General features: G+C 38.7%; 1 protein-coding gene across 5 annotated transcripts; it reads left to right on the top strand.

The window, feature by feature from the left end:
* Window positions 1-1,403: 1,403 nt before the first annotated feature.
* On the top strand, window positions 1,404-15,139 carry SCL28 (SC35-like splicing factor 28). 5 transcript variants are annotated; one of them, XR_013236985.1, is made up of 8 exons: window positions 1,404-1,686; window positions 2,567-2,644; window positions 4,527-4,691; window positions 12,394-12,461; window positions 12,675-12,711; window positions 13,724-13,800; window positions 14,054-14,330; window positions 14,683-14,817. XR_013236985.1 is itself a non-coding variant. In XM_077362745.1 (7 exons), the coding sequence occupies exons 1-7, from the start codon at window positions 1,478-1,480 to the stop codon at window positions 14,944-14,946; spliced, it is 717 nt and encodes a 238-aa protein (XP_077218860.1). In that variant the 5' UTR covers window positions 1,404-1,477; the 3' UTR covers window positions 14,947-15,139. The 5 variants fall into 5 exon arrangements, 1 of the variants encoding a protein (XP_077218860.1); XR_013236984.1 differs by having other exon boundaries at window positions 13,724-13,917; XR_013236983.1 differs by having other exon boundaries at window positions 13,724-13,962.
* Window positions 15,140-19,074: the final 3,935 nt, after the last annotated feature.

Genomic DNA, 19,074 nt, shown 5'->3' with positions numbered 1-19,074 from the left:
AGATTTGCTAGGGACAATCACTTCAGGCATGTTGCGGCTTGGCTGTTGCATGTGAGAGTAGCCACACAACCCATATACGCTAAGATTTTGTCTTATTCATTTTATTAACAAGGGGACAAAGGTGGTTGCTCTCAGATTCATTTAATTGATCAATAGTCCCTAACAGATCCCTAATTCCCAATCCCACTTGCCAAAAAGTACTGTACGTGCTACACCATAGGAAGATCCAAACCGTCCATTTGATGGGCACACCATACTACCATAGGCATAGGATGATCCAAACCTTCCACTTGATGAGCACATTGTAGGATAATCCAAACTGTCCATTTGATGGGCCACAACGTAAATAGGTTGTGGCCCAAAAATCATTTCCATAGGATAATCCCAACCCTCTGATCTATAGAGGAATTGCATATTATGGTACCTTCTATAGATCGGAGGGTTGCAATCATCCTATGGAAATGATTTTTGGGCCGCAATCTATTTACGTTGTGGCCCATCAAATGGACGGTTTGAATGATCTATGGTGTGGCCTGTAAAGTACTTTTAAATTGTAGCCTATCAAATGGACGGTTTGGATCATCCTATGGTGCAGCCCATACATTACTTTTTGAAAAATAATGGACTATACGAGCGCACATCATATAAAATCTCATCACTCATCAGAGAGATGTTACCTTTATTTGGGGGAGGGAGATTTTCAAAGAATTTAATGTTGCCTTACAATGATGGTTCGATGGAGAGATTTTAGGGATTTCTAAGGGTAATATATTAATATAATAAGGGACAATGCCCAATGGATTATGGGTAAAAGAAAACATAAAAAGCTATTTCAGGGACAAAACTGTACTAATGGAAATTATGAAAATTTTGGGGGAATCTTGTAGATATGTTTTGATCCAAGGGGTTTCTAGTAGTTTTCCCCCCAAAATACAAGAAAAAAATGGCATTAATGCGGGGCGAACTCCATCCCCTTCTCCTCCCCTTCCCCGTACCGGGGAATTTTTTAAATCCCCTTCCCCACTCAAATCAGGGAATCCCCCTCCCCAAGCGGGGCGGGGCGGGGCGGATCCCCGATTTTCCCGGTGAAATTGCCAGCCCTAATGAAGATGGAAACGATATTAAGATTTTAAAAAAAAAAAAAAAACACAACGTACGTCGCATAAGGGCACAAGAGCAAGACTAAAGGTATGACCCTACAACTGAACAAAGGAATGAACCTCACATTATGCTAGGCCGTCCCACAACTTGCCCTCGAAGTAAACGTTTTTATTCGCCCCCTTTATTCTCTGAGCCACACCCTTCTGCCCTATTTATGAATTATGTGACTCCTTTTTTTTACAAAACTTGGGGTGCCCCGGGGAAGAAAAGGGAATAATATCACCTATATAAGAGTACATATATTCCATTCCCTTTCTTCAGTGCTAGGGTTTTCAACTTGTCGCAGTGAAGGAGAAAAAAAAGTGTGTTAGGGGAGATGGGAAGACACAGAAGCCGAAGTAGAAGTAGAAGCCGAAGCCGAAGCTACAGCCCAAGGCGTATAAGTCGAAGTCCTCCACGAAGGAAGCGATATGACGACCCACGAGAGCGCCACCGAGCCAGTGGCGCCGGAAGGTCTTCTTACAGAGATCGGCGCTCCTCCCTACCCTCCGGACTCCTCGTTCGTAACATCTCTCTCGATGCCAGGTCTTCTTCTTCTTCTCTTCTTTCTTTTCGTGTTTTTTTAGGGTTAGGGTTTTTATTTCCACTTCTCTTTGAAATTTTCTTTTTTCTTTCTTTTTTAGGCGTTTTAGGGTTTTCTAGAGTGTTTTTTACGTGGTTTTCTTTTGGATCTTTGGTCGTCGTTCTATCTTTGTCGTTGCTAGGGTTAGGGATTTGTAGAACGAATCTGCCTTTTTTGTTTCTTGGTTTGAGGGTTTAGGTTTTCCTTTCACTTATTCTTGCTTAGCGTAGGCTTAGGATTAGGAATTTTGTGCTTTTTCCTTTTGTCTTTAGTTTTTGTTTAGGGATTTATATGGTTTTCGCGAGTGTTTTAAGTGCTAGGGTTAGACTTAGGTTTTTTTTGTTTTTTTTTTTAAATTCACTTCTCTTTTGGATTTGCTGTTTAGTTTTCTTTTGTTTAGGCGTTTCTTGGGTTTTCTAGAGTGTTTACGTGGTTTTCTTTTGTTTTTTAGTCATTTTATCTTCGTTCTTGTTGGGTTTGGGTTTTGGAATTGTGAATCTGCCTTTTTGTTTCGTGGTTTGTGGGTTTTCTTTAACTTATCTCTGCATGGTGTAGACTTTGAATTTGGTGTTTTTTTCTTGTTTTTATTTATCCTTTGGTTTTTTAGAGTGTTTAAGTGCTTTTCTTTTTGTTCTTTAATAGTAGTGTACCTTTTGGTTCTGTCGTGGTTCCATCCTCTCTCACTAGTGCTGTTGTTTGTAGAGGGTTAGGGTTTTGAAGAGTGGACATTGGCTCTTTGGTTAATTTTACTGCCCATTTTTTCCTGCATTTTCAGTTATTTGCACTTTGCAGTCATCCATGAATGGACTTTTTTTTATTAAGCTTTTACTCTTTGTTGTGCAGGCCAGAGGATCTCAGGGTTCCATTTGAACGTTTTGGCCCAGTGAAGGATGTGTACCTTCCGAAGAATTACTACACTGGGTATGTTATGTTCTCATCATCTCATAATTAAGTGCCAATAGTTAAATTTATGCTTTCCTCATAGTTATGATGAAATAAGTACACATCTTTTCCAAGTTCAGTTATTTGAATAGTGTGGATGAACACTTTCAAATTGCTGTTGGTCAGTATCTGTTGTTGATAGATGACGGAAGTTGAAAATATTTCATTATATATCATTCCATGAGATGAGATGAGTTTTATAGAGAGGTGAAACATTCTGGCTTGTGTCTTTAGAGAAAGTTAGTTGCATTTTCTATTTAAAACTGGAATTTGATGGCTGTTGATGATCACTAGTTTTTAATTAGTTGCCTTCTCTATTTAAAACTGGAATTTGATGGCTGTTGATGAGCACAAGTTTTTGGGTCTGCAAATTAGAGTTGCTGTTTATTTTTTATTGAAACATTGATCTAACTTAGCAGTCAGAGCTAATTTATTGAAATACATTGAAAATTCATGTATTTTGTGCTGATTTTATGTATGGAATATAGGCTATGATAATATGTTTAAGGTGTGTGCGCGCACTTGTGTGTGTGTGTGTGTGTGTGTGTGTGTGTGTGTGTGTGTAGACACACATGGGTGTGTGAGTGTCAACATATTTATTAATATAAAAAAGGGATGAAGCGCATGAGACTGAGATGGTCAAATATGTGTAATTTCCTTTGAGAGATGCTAAGAAGACAAGCATGAGTCAGGGTTGTCTCAAACTTGTCTTCTAACAGTGCATGTGCAATGACCGTGTAACAAGTATGTCGCTAGTCCCCAGCACCATTGCTCCCTCGCAAGCTGATGAATGGATGCCTGTCATTCCCAGCTTGCTAGTGGTCAACTGATGGTGGCTTCTAGTTAAGGCTTTAATAAGCACATTTGCGTGTTGATTTGGAGTAGAAATCTCTTTTTTTTTATACATTCTCACGAACAAAATGAAAATTTGCCTCCAAATGCTTTGCTCTCTGATTAAAAACAAGATTACGTGCAATATGTATTCTTGGGCCATGACCATCCTCGTGAGCAAGGATGCAGCCCTCCCTTTCATTAGAAATAATGTTCACTAATGATGCAAAAGGAATAATGTTCGGAGTGCATCTCCTATATTGTTTCCACATCATCTCTTGTATTGTTTCCACATCGATGGGACATAACTCATTTTGGTTAGACTTTGTAATTGGTTGGGGGATGTTGCGGGTGATACTTTATTTAATTCATCGATGAGGCATATTCCTCCTCTAGCATCATTAATTTGATTTATTTTATGTTATCACAAATAAAGAGATGTATTCGGAGTCATTGTAAGAAAATAATTTTGCATCATTTTCTCAAAATCAATATCTATTTTTAGCGCAAATTTATTAGCAGGATTAGTTAAGGTTTGAATATACCTTTATCTAAATGTCCTTTTTTTGTACAAACACTAAAGTAGAATGGAGGTGGGGTTAGAAAATGCATCCTCTTCTTGTTTTTGTTCTAGATCATTGTTTTAGTTGGCAGTGTTTTGTGTTTTGGATTCTTGTATGGTCCTGAGAAATATATGAATGTGAACTGTTAGTTCGCAGTGGTGCCGGGCAGGTTAATTTTAGCTGCATTGAATTTGACTTGGGTTGTTAGGTAAACTTTCTCATTGATAGTTGGGTATTTAACTGAAAACTTCTGAAGGACATTAATATTTACTTTAATTACGATCTACTTCCGTAAACTACTGTATGTAGATAGATTCTTTTTTTTATAGTTTAGTTAAATAATTTCATATTTGTGAGATGCCTATGCTAAGTAATATTGTGTCCTGTTGAGTTAATGAAAATATATTATGTACCTTTTATTAAGAAATGCTTTATGTGACCAATGTTGCTGGATGTAATTTGTGCAGGGAGCCACGAGGCTTTGGATTTGTGAAATTTCGTAATGGTGAAGATGCAGCAGAAGCCAAGCAACAGATGAACCATCAGGTTATTGGTGGGCGTGAGATAACCATTGTTTTTGCCGAAGAAAATAGAAAAACACCACAAGAGATGCGTTCGACTGCTCGTATCAGGTGCCGTCTTCCGTTTTATTTTACTATTGGCAACATCATATATATATATATATATATATATATATATGTATGAGGAAACTGTTGGTGAGCTTAACCAAACTTATGGTGAGCTAGCTTGCCCAATCACATGGGAGCCCACTTTGTTAGGATGATCCAAACCATTCATTTGAAAGTCCCCTACATAGATGGGAGGTGTACCAAAAATCAGCTCCATAGGACCATCCTAACCCCTCCATTTGTGGAGGACAAAAATGGACAGACACAAATCTGCCCCATTTTTTTCCTCCACAAATGGAGGGGTTAGGATGATCCTATGGAGCTGATTTTTGGTACACCCCCTATCTATGATAAGACCTTGCAAATGAATGGTTTGGATCACTCCCCAAAATGTGGGACCCATGTGATTGGGCAAGCTAGCTCACCATAAGTTTGGTGAGCTTAAGCGCCCAATCACATTGGGGCCTACTTTGTTAGGATGATCCAAAGCATTCATTTGAAAGGCCCTTACATAGATGGGGTGTGTACCAAAAATCAGCTCTATAGGATCATCCTAACCCATCCATTTGTGGAAGTCAAAATGGACAGACATTATTTGTCCACAAATCTGCCCATTTTTGTCCTCTACAAATGGAGGGGTTAGGATGATCCTATGGAGCTGATTTTTGGTACACACCCTGTCTATGATAGGGCCTTGCAAATGAATGGTTTGGATCACCACAGAAAATGTGGGACCCATTGGATTGGGGCGCTTAAGCTCACCATAAGTTTGGTGAGCTTAAGCTCACCAACACTTTCCTCATATATATATATATATATATATAAGCGCCCAATCACATGGGGGCTTACTTTGTTAGGATGATCCAAAGCATTCATTTGAAAGGCCCTTACATAGATGGGGTGTGTACCAAAAATCAGCTCCATAGGATCATCCTAACCCATCCATTTGTGGAGGTCAAAATGGACAGACATTGTTTATGATAAGGCCTTGCAAATGAATGGTTTGGATCACCACAAAAAATGTGGGACCCATGTGATTGGGACGCTTAAGCGCACCATATATATATATATATATATATATATATATATATATATATATAGAGAGAGAGAGAGAGAGAGAGAGAGAGAGAGAGAAGTGTAGCTACACATCAGTGTAGCTAACTTAGCTACACTGATGGCTTAAAATACAGTGGGCCCACATTGTTTGGGTGATCCAAACAATTCATTTGGTAGGCCCTCACATAGATAGGGTGTGCCCAAAAAATCAGCTCCATTAGATGATCCCAACCCTTCAAACTGTGGAGGCAAAAATGGACAAATTTGTGAAGGTTTTTACACGTTCATTTTTGCCTCCACAAATCGTAGGGTTATATATATATATATATATATATATATATATATATATATATATATATATATATATATATATATATATAGAGAGAGAGAGAGAGAGAGAGAGAGAGAGAGAGAGAGAGGTGTAGCTACACATCAGTGTAGCTAACTTAGCTACACTGATGGCTTAAAATACAGTGGGCTCACATTGTTTGGGTGATCCAAACAATTCATTTGGTAGGCCCTCACATAGATAGGGTGTGCCCAAAAAATCAGCTCCATTAGATGATCCCAACCCTTCAAACTGTGGAGGCAAAAATGGACAAATTTGTGAAGGTTTTTACACGTTCATTTTTGCCTCCACAAATCGTAGGGTTGGGATGATCCTATGTAGCTGATTTTTTGGGCACACTCTATCTATGTGAGGGCCCCATCAAATGAATGGTTTGCATCACCGAAACAATGTGGGGCCCACTGTATTTTAAGGCGTCGGTGTAGCTAAGTTAGCTACAAGTATGTGTAGCTACACTTTTCTCATATACATAAAGAGCCAATTGAAAAGCAACAGTCATGCTTGTAATCCTCCAAGCTACCAACATATGAACTATACCATTTGATCCCTCTTTCAGTCTAAATTGGCATAAAATGCATCATGGTGGGATTTAACCATGAATCCATTGATCCTTTCGAACTTATTCCCACCAAGAACGTTTTATGAAACTCTTTGACCCCCGAATTTGGAGTATCCTACTTTCACGGGTTCAACAAGCAATCTTTCAAGTCCGCTGTCAAATCCCAGGGCTCAATCCTGGATAGGCAGCGGAAGCTACCAAGCTGATATATATATATATATATATATATATATATATATAGAGAGAGAGAGAGAGAGAGAGAGAGAGAGAGAGAGTTCCTAAGGTGTCACCTCATATAGCTTATATGAGGTGGCGCTCACAAAACATAAGGGGCCCACATTTTTGGGGTGATCCAAACCACTCATTTGAAAGGCCCTTAGATGGATATGGTGCCTACAAAAAATCAGGTCCATAGGATCATCCTAACCCTTCCATTTATGGAGGTTAAAAATGGGCAGATTTATGGAGGTTTATACCCATCCATTTCAACCTCCACAAATGGAAGGGTTAGGATGATCCTGTGAACTTAATTTTTTGGGCACACCCTATCTATGTGAGGGCCTATCAAATGAATGCTTTGGATCATCCAAACAAAGTGGGCCCCTTATGTTTTTAAGCGCCACCTCATTTAAGCTATATGAGGTGACACCTTAGGAACTCTATTCTCACACACACACACACACACACACACACACACACTATATATATATATATATATATATATATATATATATATATATATATATATATATATATATATGGGGAAAGTGACTATGAGTGGCCTCTCATATAAGCTTATATGAGGTGACGGCTAGAAACACGGTGGGCCCACATTTTTGGGGTGATCCAAACCATTCATTTGATAGGCCCTGACATAGATAGGGTGTGCCCAAAAATCAGCTCTATAGGATCATCCCAACCCTTCGAACTGTGGAGGTGAAAATGGGTGGGTATAAATTTGTCCAAATTTGCCCATTTTTCACCTCCACAGCTCGAAGGGTTTGGATGATCCTACGGAGCTGATATCTTGGGCACACCCTATCTATGTCAGGGCCTATCAAATGAATGGTTTGGTTCACCACAAAAATGTGGGCCTGCTGTGTTCCTAGCCGTCACCTCATATAAGCTTATATGAGGTGACCGCTAAAAACATGGTGGGTCCACATTTTTGGGGTGATCCGAACCGGTCATTTGATAGGCCCTGACTTAGATAGAGGGTGCTCAAAAAATCAGCTACATAGGATCATCCCAACCCTTCAAACTGTGGAGGTGAAAGAGGGGAAAATGGGCGGGTATAAATTTGCCCACTTACCCGTCCATTTCCCCCCTCTTTCACCTCCACAGTACGAAGGGTTGGGATGATTCTATGGAGCTGATTTTTTGGGCACCCCTTATCTACGTCAGGGCCTATCAAATGACCGGCTCGGATCACCCCAAAAATGTGGGCCCACCATGTTTTTAGCGGTCACCTCATATAAGCTTATATGAGGGGCCGTTCACAATCACTTTCCCCATATATATATATATATATATATATATATATATATATGAGAAAAGTGTAGGTACACACTCGTGTAGTTAACTTAGCTACACCGACGGCTTAAAATACAGTGGGTCCCACATTGTTTGGGTGATGCAAACCATTCATTTTAGGGGCCCTAACATAGATAGGTTGTGCCCAAAAAATCAGCTCCATAGGATCATCCCTACCCTAGATTTGTGGAGGCAAAAATGGACGTGTAAAAACCTTCACAAATCTGTCCATTTTTGCCTCCACAGTTTGAAGGGTTGGGATGATCCTATGGAGCTGATTTTTTGGGCACACCCTATCAATGTGAGGGCCCCTCAAATGAATGGTTTGGATTCACCCAAACAATGTGGGCCCAGAGTGTGTAGCTTCACTTTCCTCTCTCTCTCTCTCTCTCTATATATATATATATATATATATATATATATATATATATATGACAAAAGTGTAGCTACACAACTTAGCTACACCGACGCCTTAAAATACAGTGGGCCCCACATTGTTTCGGTGATGCAAACCATTCATTTGATGGGCCTTCACATAGATAGGGTGTGCCCAAAAAATCAGCTCCATAGGATCATCCCAACCCTTCAAACTGTGGAGGCAAAAATGGACAGATTTGTGAAGGTTTTTACACGTCCATTTTTGCCTCCACAAATCGTAGGGTTGGGATGATCCTATGGAGCTTATTTTTTGGGCACACCCTATCTATGTGAGGGCCCATCAAATGAATGGTTTGAATCACCGAAACAATGTGGCGCCCACTGTATTTTAAGCCGTCGGTGTAGCTAAGTTAGCTACAAATACCTACACGTATTTGTAGCTACACCTCTCTCTCTCTATACATAATATATATATATATATATATATATATATATATATATATATATATATATATATATATATAGAGGAAAGTGAAGCTACACCGCCGGTGTAGCTAACTTAGCTACACCGCCGGCTTAAAATACAATGGGCCCACATTGTTTTGGTGATCCAAACCATTCATTTGATTGGCCCTCGCATAGATAGGGTGTCCACAAAAAATCAGCTTCATAGGATCATCCAAACCCTTCAAACTGTGGAGGCAAAAATGGACAAATTTGTGAAGGTCTTTACACGTTCATTGTTGCCTCCACAAATCGTCGGTAATGCACAATTCATCATAAGATATGTTTCCACTATCACTACTTGATGAATTACAAGAGGGGTTAGAATTTATCTCATCTTCATGAGTGAGTGCCATGAAGCAAAGATCATCCTTATTAGCTTCCCCTTCACTTGAGCCTTTTTCCGAAGTGCTAGAAGCATCCCAAGCGGCTACAAGACCGTTGTTCTTCTTCTTTCCCTTGTACTTGGAGGAAGATGAGTTGAGAAGAGGGCACTCCGGTCTTTTGTGTCCCGTCTTCTTACAATTATAGCATCTTATTCCTCCTGGGTTGGGATGATCCTATGGAGCTGATTTTTTGTGGACACCCTATCTATGTGAGGGCCAATCAAATGAATTCTTTGGATCCCCAAAACAATGTGGGCCCATTGTATTTTAAGCCGGCGGTGTAGCTAAGTTAGCTACACCGCCGGTGTAGCTTCACTTTCCTCATATATATATATACTCGGTCGAGTAGATAAGCTTATCTACTCGGTCGAGCTAAAACCAGTGGGAGCTCACATTGTTTGGGTGATCCAAACAATTCATTTGAAAGGCCCTTACCTACATAGGGTGTCCACAAAAAATCAGATCCATAGGATCATCCTATCCCATCCAAATATGTGGAGGGGAAAAATGGACCGACCCAATTTGTCCACAAATCTGCCCATTTTCCCCTCCACTGTTGGATGGGTTAGGATGATCTTACGGGGCTGATTTTTTGTGGACAGCCTATGTAGGTAAGGGCCTTTCAAATGAATGGTTTGGATCACCCAAAAAATGTGGGCCCCCACTGGTTTTAGCTCAACCGAGTAGATAAGCTTATCTACTCAACCGAGAGAGAGAGAGAGAGAGAGTGAGAGTGAGAAGTGTTTCTACTCTGCCGACTAGAGATCATTCTCTAGTCCGGCGACCAAAAAACATGGGTCCCACCTTATTTGGGTGATGCAAAGCATTCATTTGATGGGCCCTGACATAGAGAGGGTGTCGACAAAAAATCAGCTCCATAGGATCATCTCAACCCTGTGATTTGTGGAGCTTAAAATGGACAGGTATAAATTGGCACGAATCTGTCCATTTTTTAGCTCCACAAATGGAAGGGTTAAGATGATCCTATGAAGTTGATTTTTTGTGGACACCCTATATATATATATATATATATATATATATATATATGAGGAAAGTGAAGCTACACCGCCGGTGTAGCTAACTTAGCTACACCGCCGGCTTAAAATACAATGGGCTCACATTGTTTTGGTGATCCAAACCATTCATTTGATTGGCCCTCACATAGATAGGGTGTCCACCAAAAATCAGCTCCATAGGATCATCCCAACCCTTCAAACTGTGGAGGCAAAAATGGACAAATTTGTGAAGGTTTTTACACGTTTATTTTTGCCTCCACAAATCGTAGGGTTGGGATGATCCTATGGAGCTGATTTTTGGTGGGCACCCTATCTATGTGAGGGCCAATCAAATGAATTCTTTGGATCACCAAAACAATGTGGGCCCATTGTATTTTAAGCCGGCGGTGTAGCTTCACTTTCCTCTCTCTCTCTCTCTCTCTCTCTCTCTATATATATATATATATATGAGGAAAAAGGATTGTGCGCTCGAGTGCCAAATCACCTGGGTCCCACATTTTTTGTGCTGATCCAAACCATTCATGTGCGAGGCCCCATCATAGATAGGGTGTGTACCAAAAATCAGGTCCATTGAATCATCATAACCCCTCCAAAAGTGGAGGGCAAAAATGCGCAGATTTGTGGACAAACAGAGTCTGTCCATTTTGACCTCCACAAATGGATGGGTTAGGATGATCTTATGGAGCTAATTTTTGGTACATACCCCATCTATGTAAGGGCCTTTCTAATGAATGCTTCGGATCATCCTAACAAAGTGGGCCCACATGAGTTTGGGGCACTTGAGCGCACATAAGCTTGGTGCGCTCAAGCGCACAATCCTTTTCCTCTCTCTTTCTCTCTCTCTCTCTCTCTCTCTATATATATATATATATATATATATATATAGAGAGAGAGAGAGAGAGAGAGATAGAGAGGTGTTCGTAGCTCGTTTATAAGGCCCCCCAGTGGTTCGTTTAGCAGGTCCCACTTTGCGGGCCCACAAAAGTGACCAATGGGAGGCTATAACGTGCTACAGCGCAGGGAACTCTCTGCGCTGCAGCGCACAAACACTTTCTCATATATATATATATAGCAGAAGAGAAAAGGAGAAAATTTTCTCCATTTAACATGTCATTGTGGATGATTTTTACCGTTTTTTGCCCTCCCCACATATCTGCACATACTAGCTATGTGAGGGTAAAAAAGGTATGAATGTTCAGAATTATTTGCAAAATCTGCGGTAACACGTCGGTGGTAATTTCGAATCTTGATTTGCTAGCCATCTTCTCCAAACGCTACGTCTCGCCCATCCTTTGCAATTGTATGTATTCAGAGATTTGTCTTATTAGATGTGATGAAAAACTGCACCAAAATACTATTTCTTGAAAGGTTACTAGCAATAATACGTAAAGAAAGAAGCTAGCAATAATAATCATTACGTAGTAAAGTTTGGGAGGGAAATTACGGACAACGGGTACCTGGATATGACAATTAAGGAAGAAATTACAAAGAAGATGTATCAAAATATGACAATTACGAAAAACTATTTTTCCTTATTAAAATTTTGAGGATATTACGAATTACGCACACCTTTAAAAATATTTACAAATTCCAAGCATCTTCAGAGGAACAACAGATTATGGAAACCTCTATAGATTGGAGGGCTAGGATCAGCCTATTGAAATGATTTTACAGGCACAACCTATTGATGTTGTGTTCCATCACATGGACGGTTTGGATCAACCTATGATGTGGTCCGTACAGTTTTTTGTCGGCCCGTGCATCGCACGGGGTTTTTTACTAGTATATATATATATATATATATATATATATATATATATATATATATGTCCTTGTACCTTTCAAAAAAAAAAAAGGTATGTCCTGTTGTAAGTTCTTTACTGGTGTTTATTGTTGGATAATCTTTGGGCTTTGGTGTATGCAGTGGCAGATTCGTGGGTGGAAGCAATAGAAGGCGAAGCCCGCCAAGATCCCCGAGACAGCGATATCGTTGTCAGTTTCTAATAACTTGCTAAAATCTTTCTTTTCACATCAAACCTTTCAATTTATTCATTTACAGATACATGCATGCATACAATGCATGTGTCACCTGTGCTCATGTATCTAAAGCCATTCATGAAAGAAAATTTGTAACTGGCCAGATTGATGGAGTAGTTCTATTTTCTTGGTTTTTGGTAAATACCTGATGATGTTTTCTCTTGACAGCGTACTCGCGTTCACCCTCTCCGCGGCGTGACTCAAGGTCTTTACTTCTAACCTTTTATAGATGTTCTTCTCACATAACTTTTGGGTGTTATTGACATGTAAACTTGTTGGTTTTTAGTATATTTTATATAATGACAACTCTTGATTTGCAGTCATTTATGTTGCCTCACTAATGGTTTTTATTTTTCCATTTTAATTGCCTTGTTTGATTATGAAGTGGAAGATTTCTGGATCCACAATGGCTATGCATAGTGAATAAAGAATCTCTCTTATTCTTTGTATCTTTTGGTAAATTGTTTCCTGTGGAATTTCGAATTTCCTTGTTTACCTATCTTCTTGGGTTTTGATTATTTTAGAAAATATGGTAAGATGGATGTTATATCCATGTTTGTCTGATATTATCTTATGGTTCATACAGTGTGTTGAAAGTAATCGTACAATCTGCCATCAAGAAATGGATCTTTCTATAGAAAAAAAAGAAGATTTATTCTGATCTAATAGTCGCACATGCCTTCTCCATATCTATCTTACGTCGAAAGAAATAATTTTGCTTCTATTTCACAATTACCTTTATTTTCATGTCTATAATCAGCTTTCGGAAGTTTTGGTTGCATGTTTTTTTTTGTGTGTATTTGTGTTAATTTTTATTTTGAAATTAATATTGTTAAGTATGTTGCAAAACACACGTGCTTAAAGTGATGTGTTGCAGTGTGGCGGTTCTCTTTCAAAGCGAACTGATAACTTAGCAAAACAAGTTGCAAAACACATACAAAAGGCACTCTCCATTTCTTTTCATTTATGAACACATACAAAAGGCACACTTCATTTTCAGTGTAGAATTTTTTTATTAAGACACCTCTTTTTTCAATTCAGATGTTCTCACAGGCTCCCCCATTTTTTTGTTGTGGAAGGCATCACACAATCTCCAGCCTTTTAACTGGATAAATTCACTCCTATCGTACTTTAATGTTTGCTGCTTGTTCTCTCGGGCAGAATGTGGCATATATTCCCATGAATCTGAATAACATGTGGTGGTCTTGTTCATGCAGATCATAAAGTGAAAAGAGACCCTAAAGAATCCATGGATTAGTAAAGACTAAAGAGTAAAGAGAAAAGAGACACAAAAGTGACTGACTACTTGCTTACTTATCTTTCCAAGCTATTTGACAATTTTTCATTACTGATCATCTGCTTCAACTATATAACCCTACGCAAGGGGTTCCAGATATTGGGCTTTTGGCTTGTAAGGCTCCCCCACTAACTGGAACTGTCAAACCATTTTATCATGGTTCGTGAGATAAATTGTGATCATAGGATAGCTTCTGTTTGATTTTGTTTACATGGTAAAGTTTGATACCTTGGTTTTGCATACTATCCAGTTAAGAAAGAATCTAAAGCTTATAGTTGCCAAAAGAGAGAGAATCTTATCTCCAGAGAATGGGAGCCCATCAAAGTACTTACTGCTAGAAGTAGAAAGAATCTTCTGGATGTGGTTACTTTGTCGAAAGTAAAGATAGTCTATTTAAGAAAGACCGGGCAAAGAAAGGTGGAAAGTTATCAGATGCTGTTCAACTGACACACCATTTTAGAGCATAATTTGAAAGTGTTGGGACCAAAAGTCCATAATTTTGTTCAGAATTCTTTGAATTTGCGCAGGTAAAAATCGTATTTCTGACGTTTACATTCTGAACGGCAGAGAGTTGAGAACGTTAAAGCATGTTTCTCCATTGACATGATAAAACAAATTGATTTCCAGATTTCAATTTTTCCCGAACCTATTCTGACAATATCATTTTCTTTTCATATGCTTATTTTAATGAATTTCGGAAGGAATGGTTTACTAATATCTCGGTGCTTGAAATGGCATTTGCCTTTGTTCATTTCGATGTTCAAGCTCCGGTGAATCAATGAATTTTGCTCACTATCTGATCCTACTTTACCTCTCCCATCAATTTTTTTCGGCTAGTAAATTGCTTTTTTGTTTTCTTTTACATGATTGTAACTGCAGAGACAGGGAGAGAAGTGCACGAGATGATTATTATTCACCACCGAGATCTATCTCACCATCTCCTCGCGGCGATAAAGATTACAGGTCAAATTATAGGTCAGCAAGTCCAAGGGAGAATGGACGTAGTCTGTCCAGGTCTCGTTCGTACAGGTATCTCTGAGTTTTGCTAGTTGATTGCATTATCTCTATATCTTTGATTAGCACGTGTTGAGTAACTGGACTACAAACATATTGATTTTTGATGTTTCATACAGTCCTCGCTGATGGAGCATGCGGTCAACAAACTTCTTGAGCATCAATTGGAAGAAGTCTGCACTTGGTATGTCAGAATTAGTCGTGCATGTGACGTATGGAACTGGATACATCCTGGGTTTATGAATTTTGGTTGCATGTTGTAGTTCTCTTACCTTGAAACTACAGATATCTTTAATGTGCAGTTTCCTGAAGTTGTTTGGTATTTGGAGTTATTGTTCATTTCCATTCATGATTAATTGTTGCTTATTTTATCATTGGGCCTGTTCTATCGGCGGATTGTTTTCCCTAGGATAGGAGAAGGGGACGGTGGAGAGGGAAAGGGCTGAGTGGAGGTGGGAAGGAAAGAATTATTTAAACCCTGTTTTCAGGAATTTCGGGTGTGGTCAGGCTTGCTTGAGATTTCAATATCCTCGAAATCATGGATTGAATAATCCATTTCCTTCCCATCTGCATTCTGTCCTTTGCTTCCTCTCTCTTCTCTACCCTCCCTTTCTCTTGCCAGGGGTAAAACAATACCCCAAGAGAACATGCCCATTAAGTTTTTTGAAAATATTCTGTGTTTCTAATCACTGTGATCAATTAGTTTTCACCAAGATTTTGAACTACGTCTTCTGTTTTCCATTCAAACTTGGGTAATAAGATGAAGTAGATCACTTGTTTGGATGTGTTTTTTCTCGTGGGTGTGAAGTGCCCCTTTGCATCTGATTCTATTATTTACCAAGTAATATAAGGGCCACTCCATGCATCACCTTTTCAGGTTTAGGTTGGTAGAAGCAGGTGACTGAGGAAGGAGGAAAGTAAGAAGTATGCCTTATAACCCTGTCTGCTTGCTTTCCTGATATGAATAGTTGATAGGAAGCCATCCAAACCTTTTCTTTTCCGGGATTTTCCTTGCATCTGGTTTTTGGTCAGAGAAACCTTTGTATTTTGGAACTGGACTTGTTAGTTCCTTGTTTTGATACCTCTTTTGCAACCCCTTTTTTTTTTATTGGTACCCCTTTTGAAGCCGACCCCAACTAGTTTGGGACTAAGGCTTTGTTGGGTTGAGTTGGGTACCCCTGGTGAAGATACCCCTTTTGAACCCTTGCAAATAAGCTTGAAAGAATTGCAAAGGGATCTTACCCGACTATGTGGACTACCTGCTTAAACAAGTATTTTTATACACATGATTTCTAGGCTACCTCATCACAATTATGTAGCCCTTATCCCACCCTCATCGGATATTTCTAGTCCTTTGATCAATGCACAGGGAAAAAGTAGATCCTAAAATGTCTTTGGACCCACAGGGCCTGTGATGGCCATCAGGTCAATGTGCCCAATCACCAAGCACATATGTCAGTGTGCATTGGATCATGGTCGTTTTTTTATGTTAAAATGTGCATTGGATCAAGGTCTTTTTTTTTTAATATATGTTGTGAAGAAAGGATGGCTTTTGTTCCATGTTTGAAAGTTGTTTTAGGTACCTGTCAATTTGCATTGCCCAATCTGTTGTTTTTAAGCGATTGAAAAGTCATATCTAATGGCCACACGAAGTAGACATAAACACCGGGTAGAATTTGAAACCCTGACTAATATGGTGCCGGGCTAAAAGATGTCTGTTGGCTGTTGGTTAGATTTTAGAAGATTTCTCAGCTTTCCTCCCACTTCATATTATTTAGTGGTGAGACTTATTTCAGCATTGATGATGTCTGGTCTTTGAAAATGGGTAGAGGTTAATTCCAAAATTAGCCGAGCCGAGAGTATTAATGTCAATTTTCATCGGTCTTCTTTTTAGAAAACTGTGATTCCCTGTTCAAAGACTCTTCCAAGGTAGAATGACCGACACCGAAATCAACATTATCCGAATCGGTATTTTATTTCGCGCGAAATTTTGGAATTTCCTGAAATTTAACCCAAAATACCTGTTTTTTTAAAATTAATTTAATATTTCACCGAAATTTAATATTGAATGAAATAGTCATTTATTTGTTGTACCGGATTTTGACTGAAATTTCGTGGGTCTGAAACCGGTATCGAAACCGAAATTTCAAACCATGGAAGAGATCAGCCTTTTGGTTTTTTCTTGGAAAGGCTGCGATTAAAAAAAAAATTAGTTAGATTAATCGCAGGGAGAAGGTCGAAGAGATATTAAAATCTTAGGCCCTGTTTGGATTGCTGGAAATTTTTTGGAAAAGTCTGAAAGGAAAAATATTTCTAAAATTTCTTATTTTTTTACACACACAAAAGCTAACTCAGACAAACCCTACGCAATTTTTATTTAGAGCGATCTTCAATTTATGACGATGTCCTTCTAAAGTAAGCATAATTGTATCATTCCTTCAAAATTTTGGAAAGAAAATTTTCCCCAAGAAAAAAAAAATCCAATAAAAAATGTTTTTCTCACATTCCAAACAGTCTAACAGAGTTGGAGGTTGTATTTTTCATTGGCTTTGATCAAGGGTCTAAGAATATCATATGATTCAGATAGAAGTGGGAGCTGTAGGCCCGAATGCTGATGCCCAATTGTATTTACGGACGTTGGGGTTGACTCAATGCATAAAATAAAGGCTCTATTGATTTCCATGCATACAATTATTATTTTTCTAAAGCCACCATCCCAAATTGTATTTTAATTTCACAAGAAAACAAACTCAACGAATTTCACTGTAAACGTGACATGTAAGCGCCATAGTCACCTTTCTTTGTTTTCTTTTTTCTTTTCTTTTTTTGGTTTTTTTGTGTGCGAATAAAAAATCCTTAGAGGAGAAAATAGACCGACACTGTTTCTGCTCATTTTTTCCCTGCACAAATGGCAGGGTTAAGATGATCCTATAAGGCTGATTTTTGGTACACACCCTATCTATAGAAGGGCCTTCCAAATGAATGCTCTAGATCCCTCCAAAAATGTGGCCCTGCCATGGTTTGTGGCAGCCATGCACAGATAAGCTATATGTGCAGCTGCACACAAACCGTTTCCTCTATAAAATATACTAATATTATGTCTTTATTATATAAAGAAAATGCTAAAAGAGAAAAAGGGTTGTTCCTTCTCCCTCACGTACATGGTCAAATCAGTTGATCATAAGGCAAACTTAATTCTAGGAAAATATCGGTGAGAAGACTTTGATAGGATGATCTCATGTGCTTGATCCCAAAAACTCTCTTTTGCTATTTATCCTAAAAGTGGTCTCTATATAGTCATTCCTTATGTAAGATACCATTAGGAAATTTTCAAAATAATAAATAAAATCATATTGTAATTAGACATGTAATAGTTAAAGAGAAGTTTGTATTTAAACGGGTCACCAAGTTTTATATAGTGAAGATAGATTGCTATGAAGATGTTTATATTATAATAAGGTGTGTATTAGGTAACTGGAAGTCAACATTTATATAGTTTTAAGGGAATTGCTAGCGTCCATCGCAAAAGGGTTTTCGCGGCTGGTCTATCGCACGTCAGACAAGCCACCTAGTAAATGAAGACAACCCTTTTGTCTCCATTCACAAGGTGGCTGGTATGACATGCAAAAGACCAGCGACGAAAACCCTTTTGCCATGGAGCTTAGCAAATCCCTAGTTTTAATTTCTTTTGCTTGGCATCCTTTGACAACTATCAAACAGTAAAGAGTTGTACTCAACATACAAGTCTAAAAATAAATGAGTTCTTCTTCTTTCATTTTTCTTTGCTTTCTCACTTGTATCCATACCATACCATGTGGCACAGGTTTATATGTGCGGCGATGTGAAAAGCAGAAAATAAAAAAAATATAGTTAGGCAAACCCGACTCCTAAAGCCCATTTTCCTAATTTTAATCTTCTGTCAGCCTCAAAGTGAGATTCTTCGGAGTGACTCGGAGTCGCTTTCGAGGACTTATTAATTCGATTTTGCCGCTTAGTCTGGAAAGAATGAGAGAAGCCTTGCCTAACACGCCCTTGATTACCATATACATTTCTTGATTATTCTTTCTTTATTGTATGTATGGTAGTGATAACTCATTTAACTCCGCATAATGTCTAAAGGGGTGTGGCATTTTCAATTTTAAGTCCATAAGATAATCGTCACATATCATTATACCATGAGACTTGGAGCTTATCTTCAACTCAATGAATCTGTCATAAGAAAAAGAAGGAGAGAGCTATTTATTTATACAAAGGAAG

This window comes from Tasmannia lanceolata, unplaced genomic scaffold (assembly GCF_043159265.1).
Source record: "Tasmannia lanceolata isolate RefF3 unplaced genomic scaffold, GAP_Taslan_0.1 ptg000019l, whole genome shotgun sequence".
NCBI classification, from domain to species: Eukaryota; Viridiplantae; Streptophyta; class Magnoliopsida; order Canellales; family Winteraceae; genus Tasmannia; species Tasmannia lanceolata.
This window is presented reverse-complemented; position numbering and strand designations above follow the sequence as displayed.

What these genes read in the sequence shown, in the direction of transcription:
- SCL28 (XM_077362745.1), top strand. Translation starts at nt 1,478, where the DNA reads ATGGGAAGACACAGAAGCCGAAGTAGAAGTAGAAGCCGAAGCCGAAGC. An exon ending in CGTTCGACTGCTCGTATCAG is followed by an intron (nt 4,692 to 12,393) that starts GTGCCGTCTTCC and finishes TGGTGTATGCAG; the next exon opens with TGGCAGATTCGTGGGTGGAA. An exon ending in TCTCCGCGGCGTGACTCAAG is followed by an intron (nt 12,712 to 14,682) that starts GTCTTTACTTCT and finishes TTGTAACTGCAG; the next exon opens with AGACAGGGAGAGAAGTGCAC.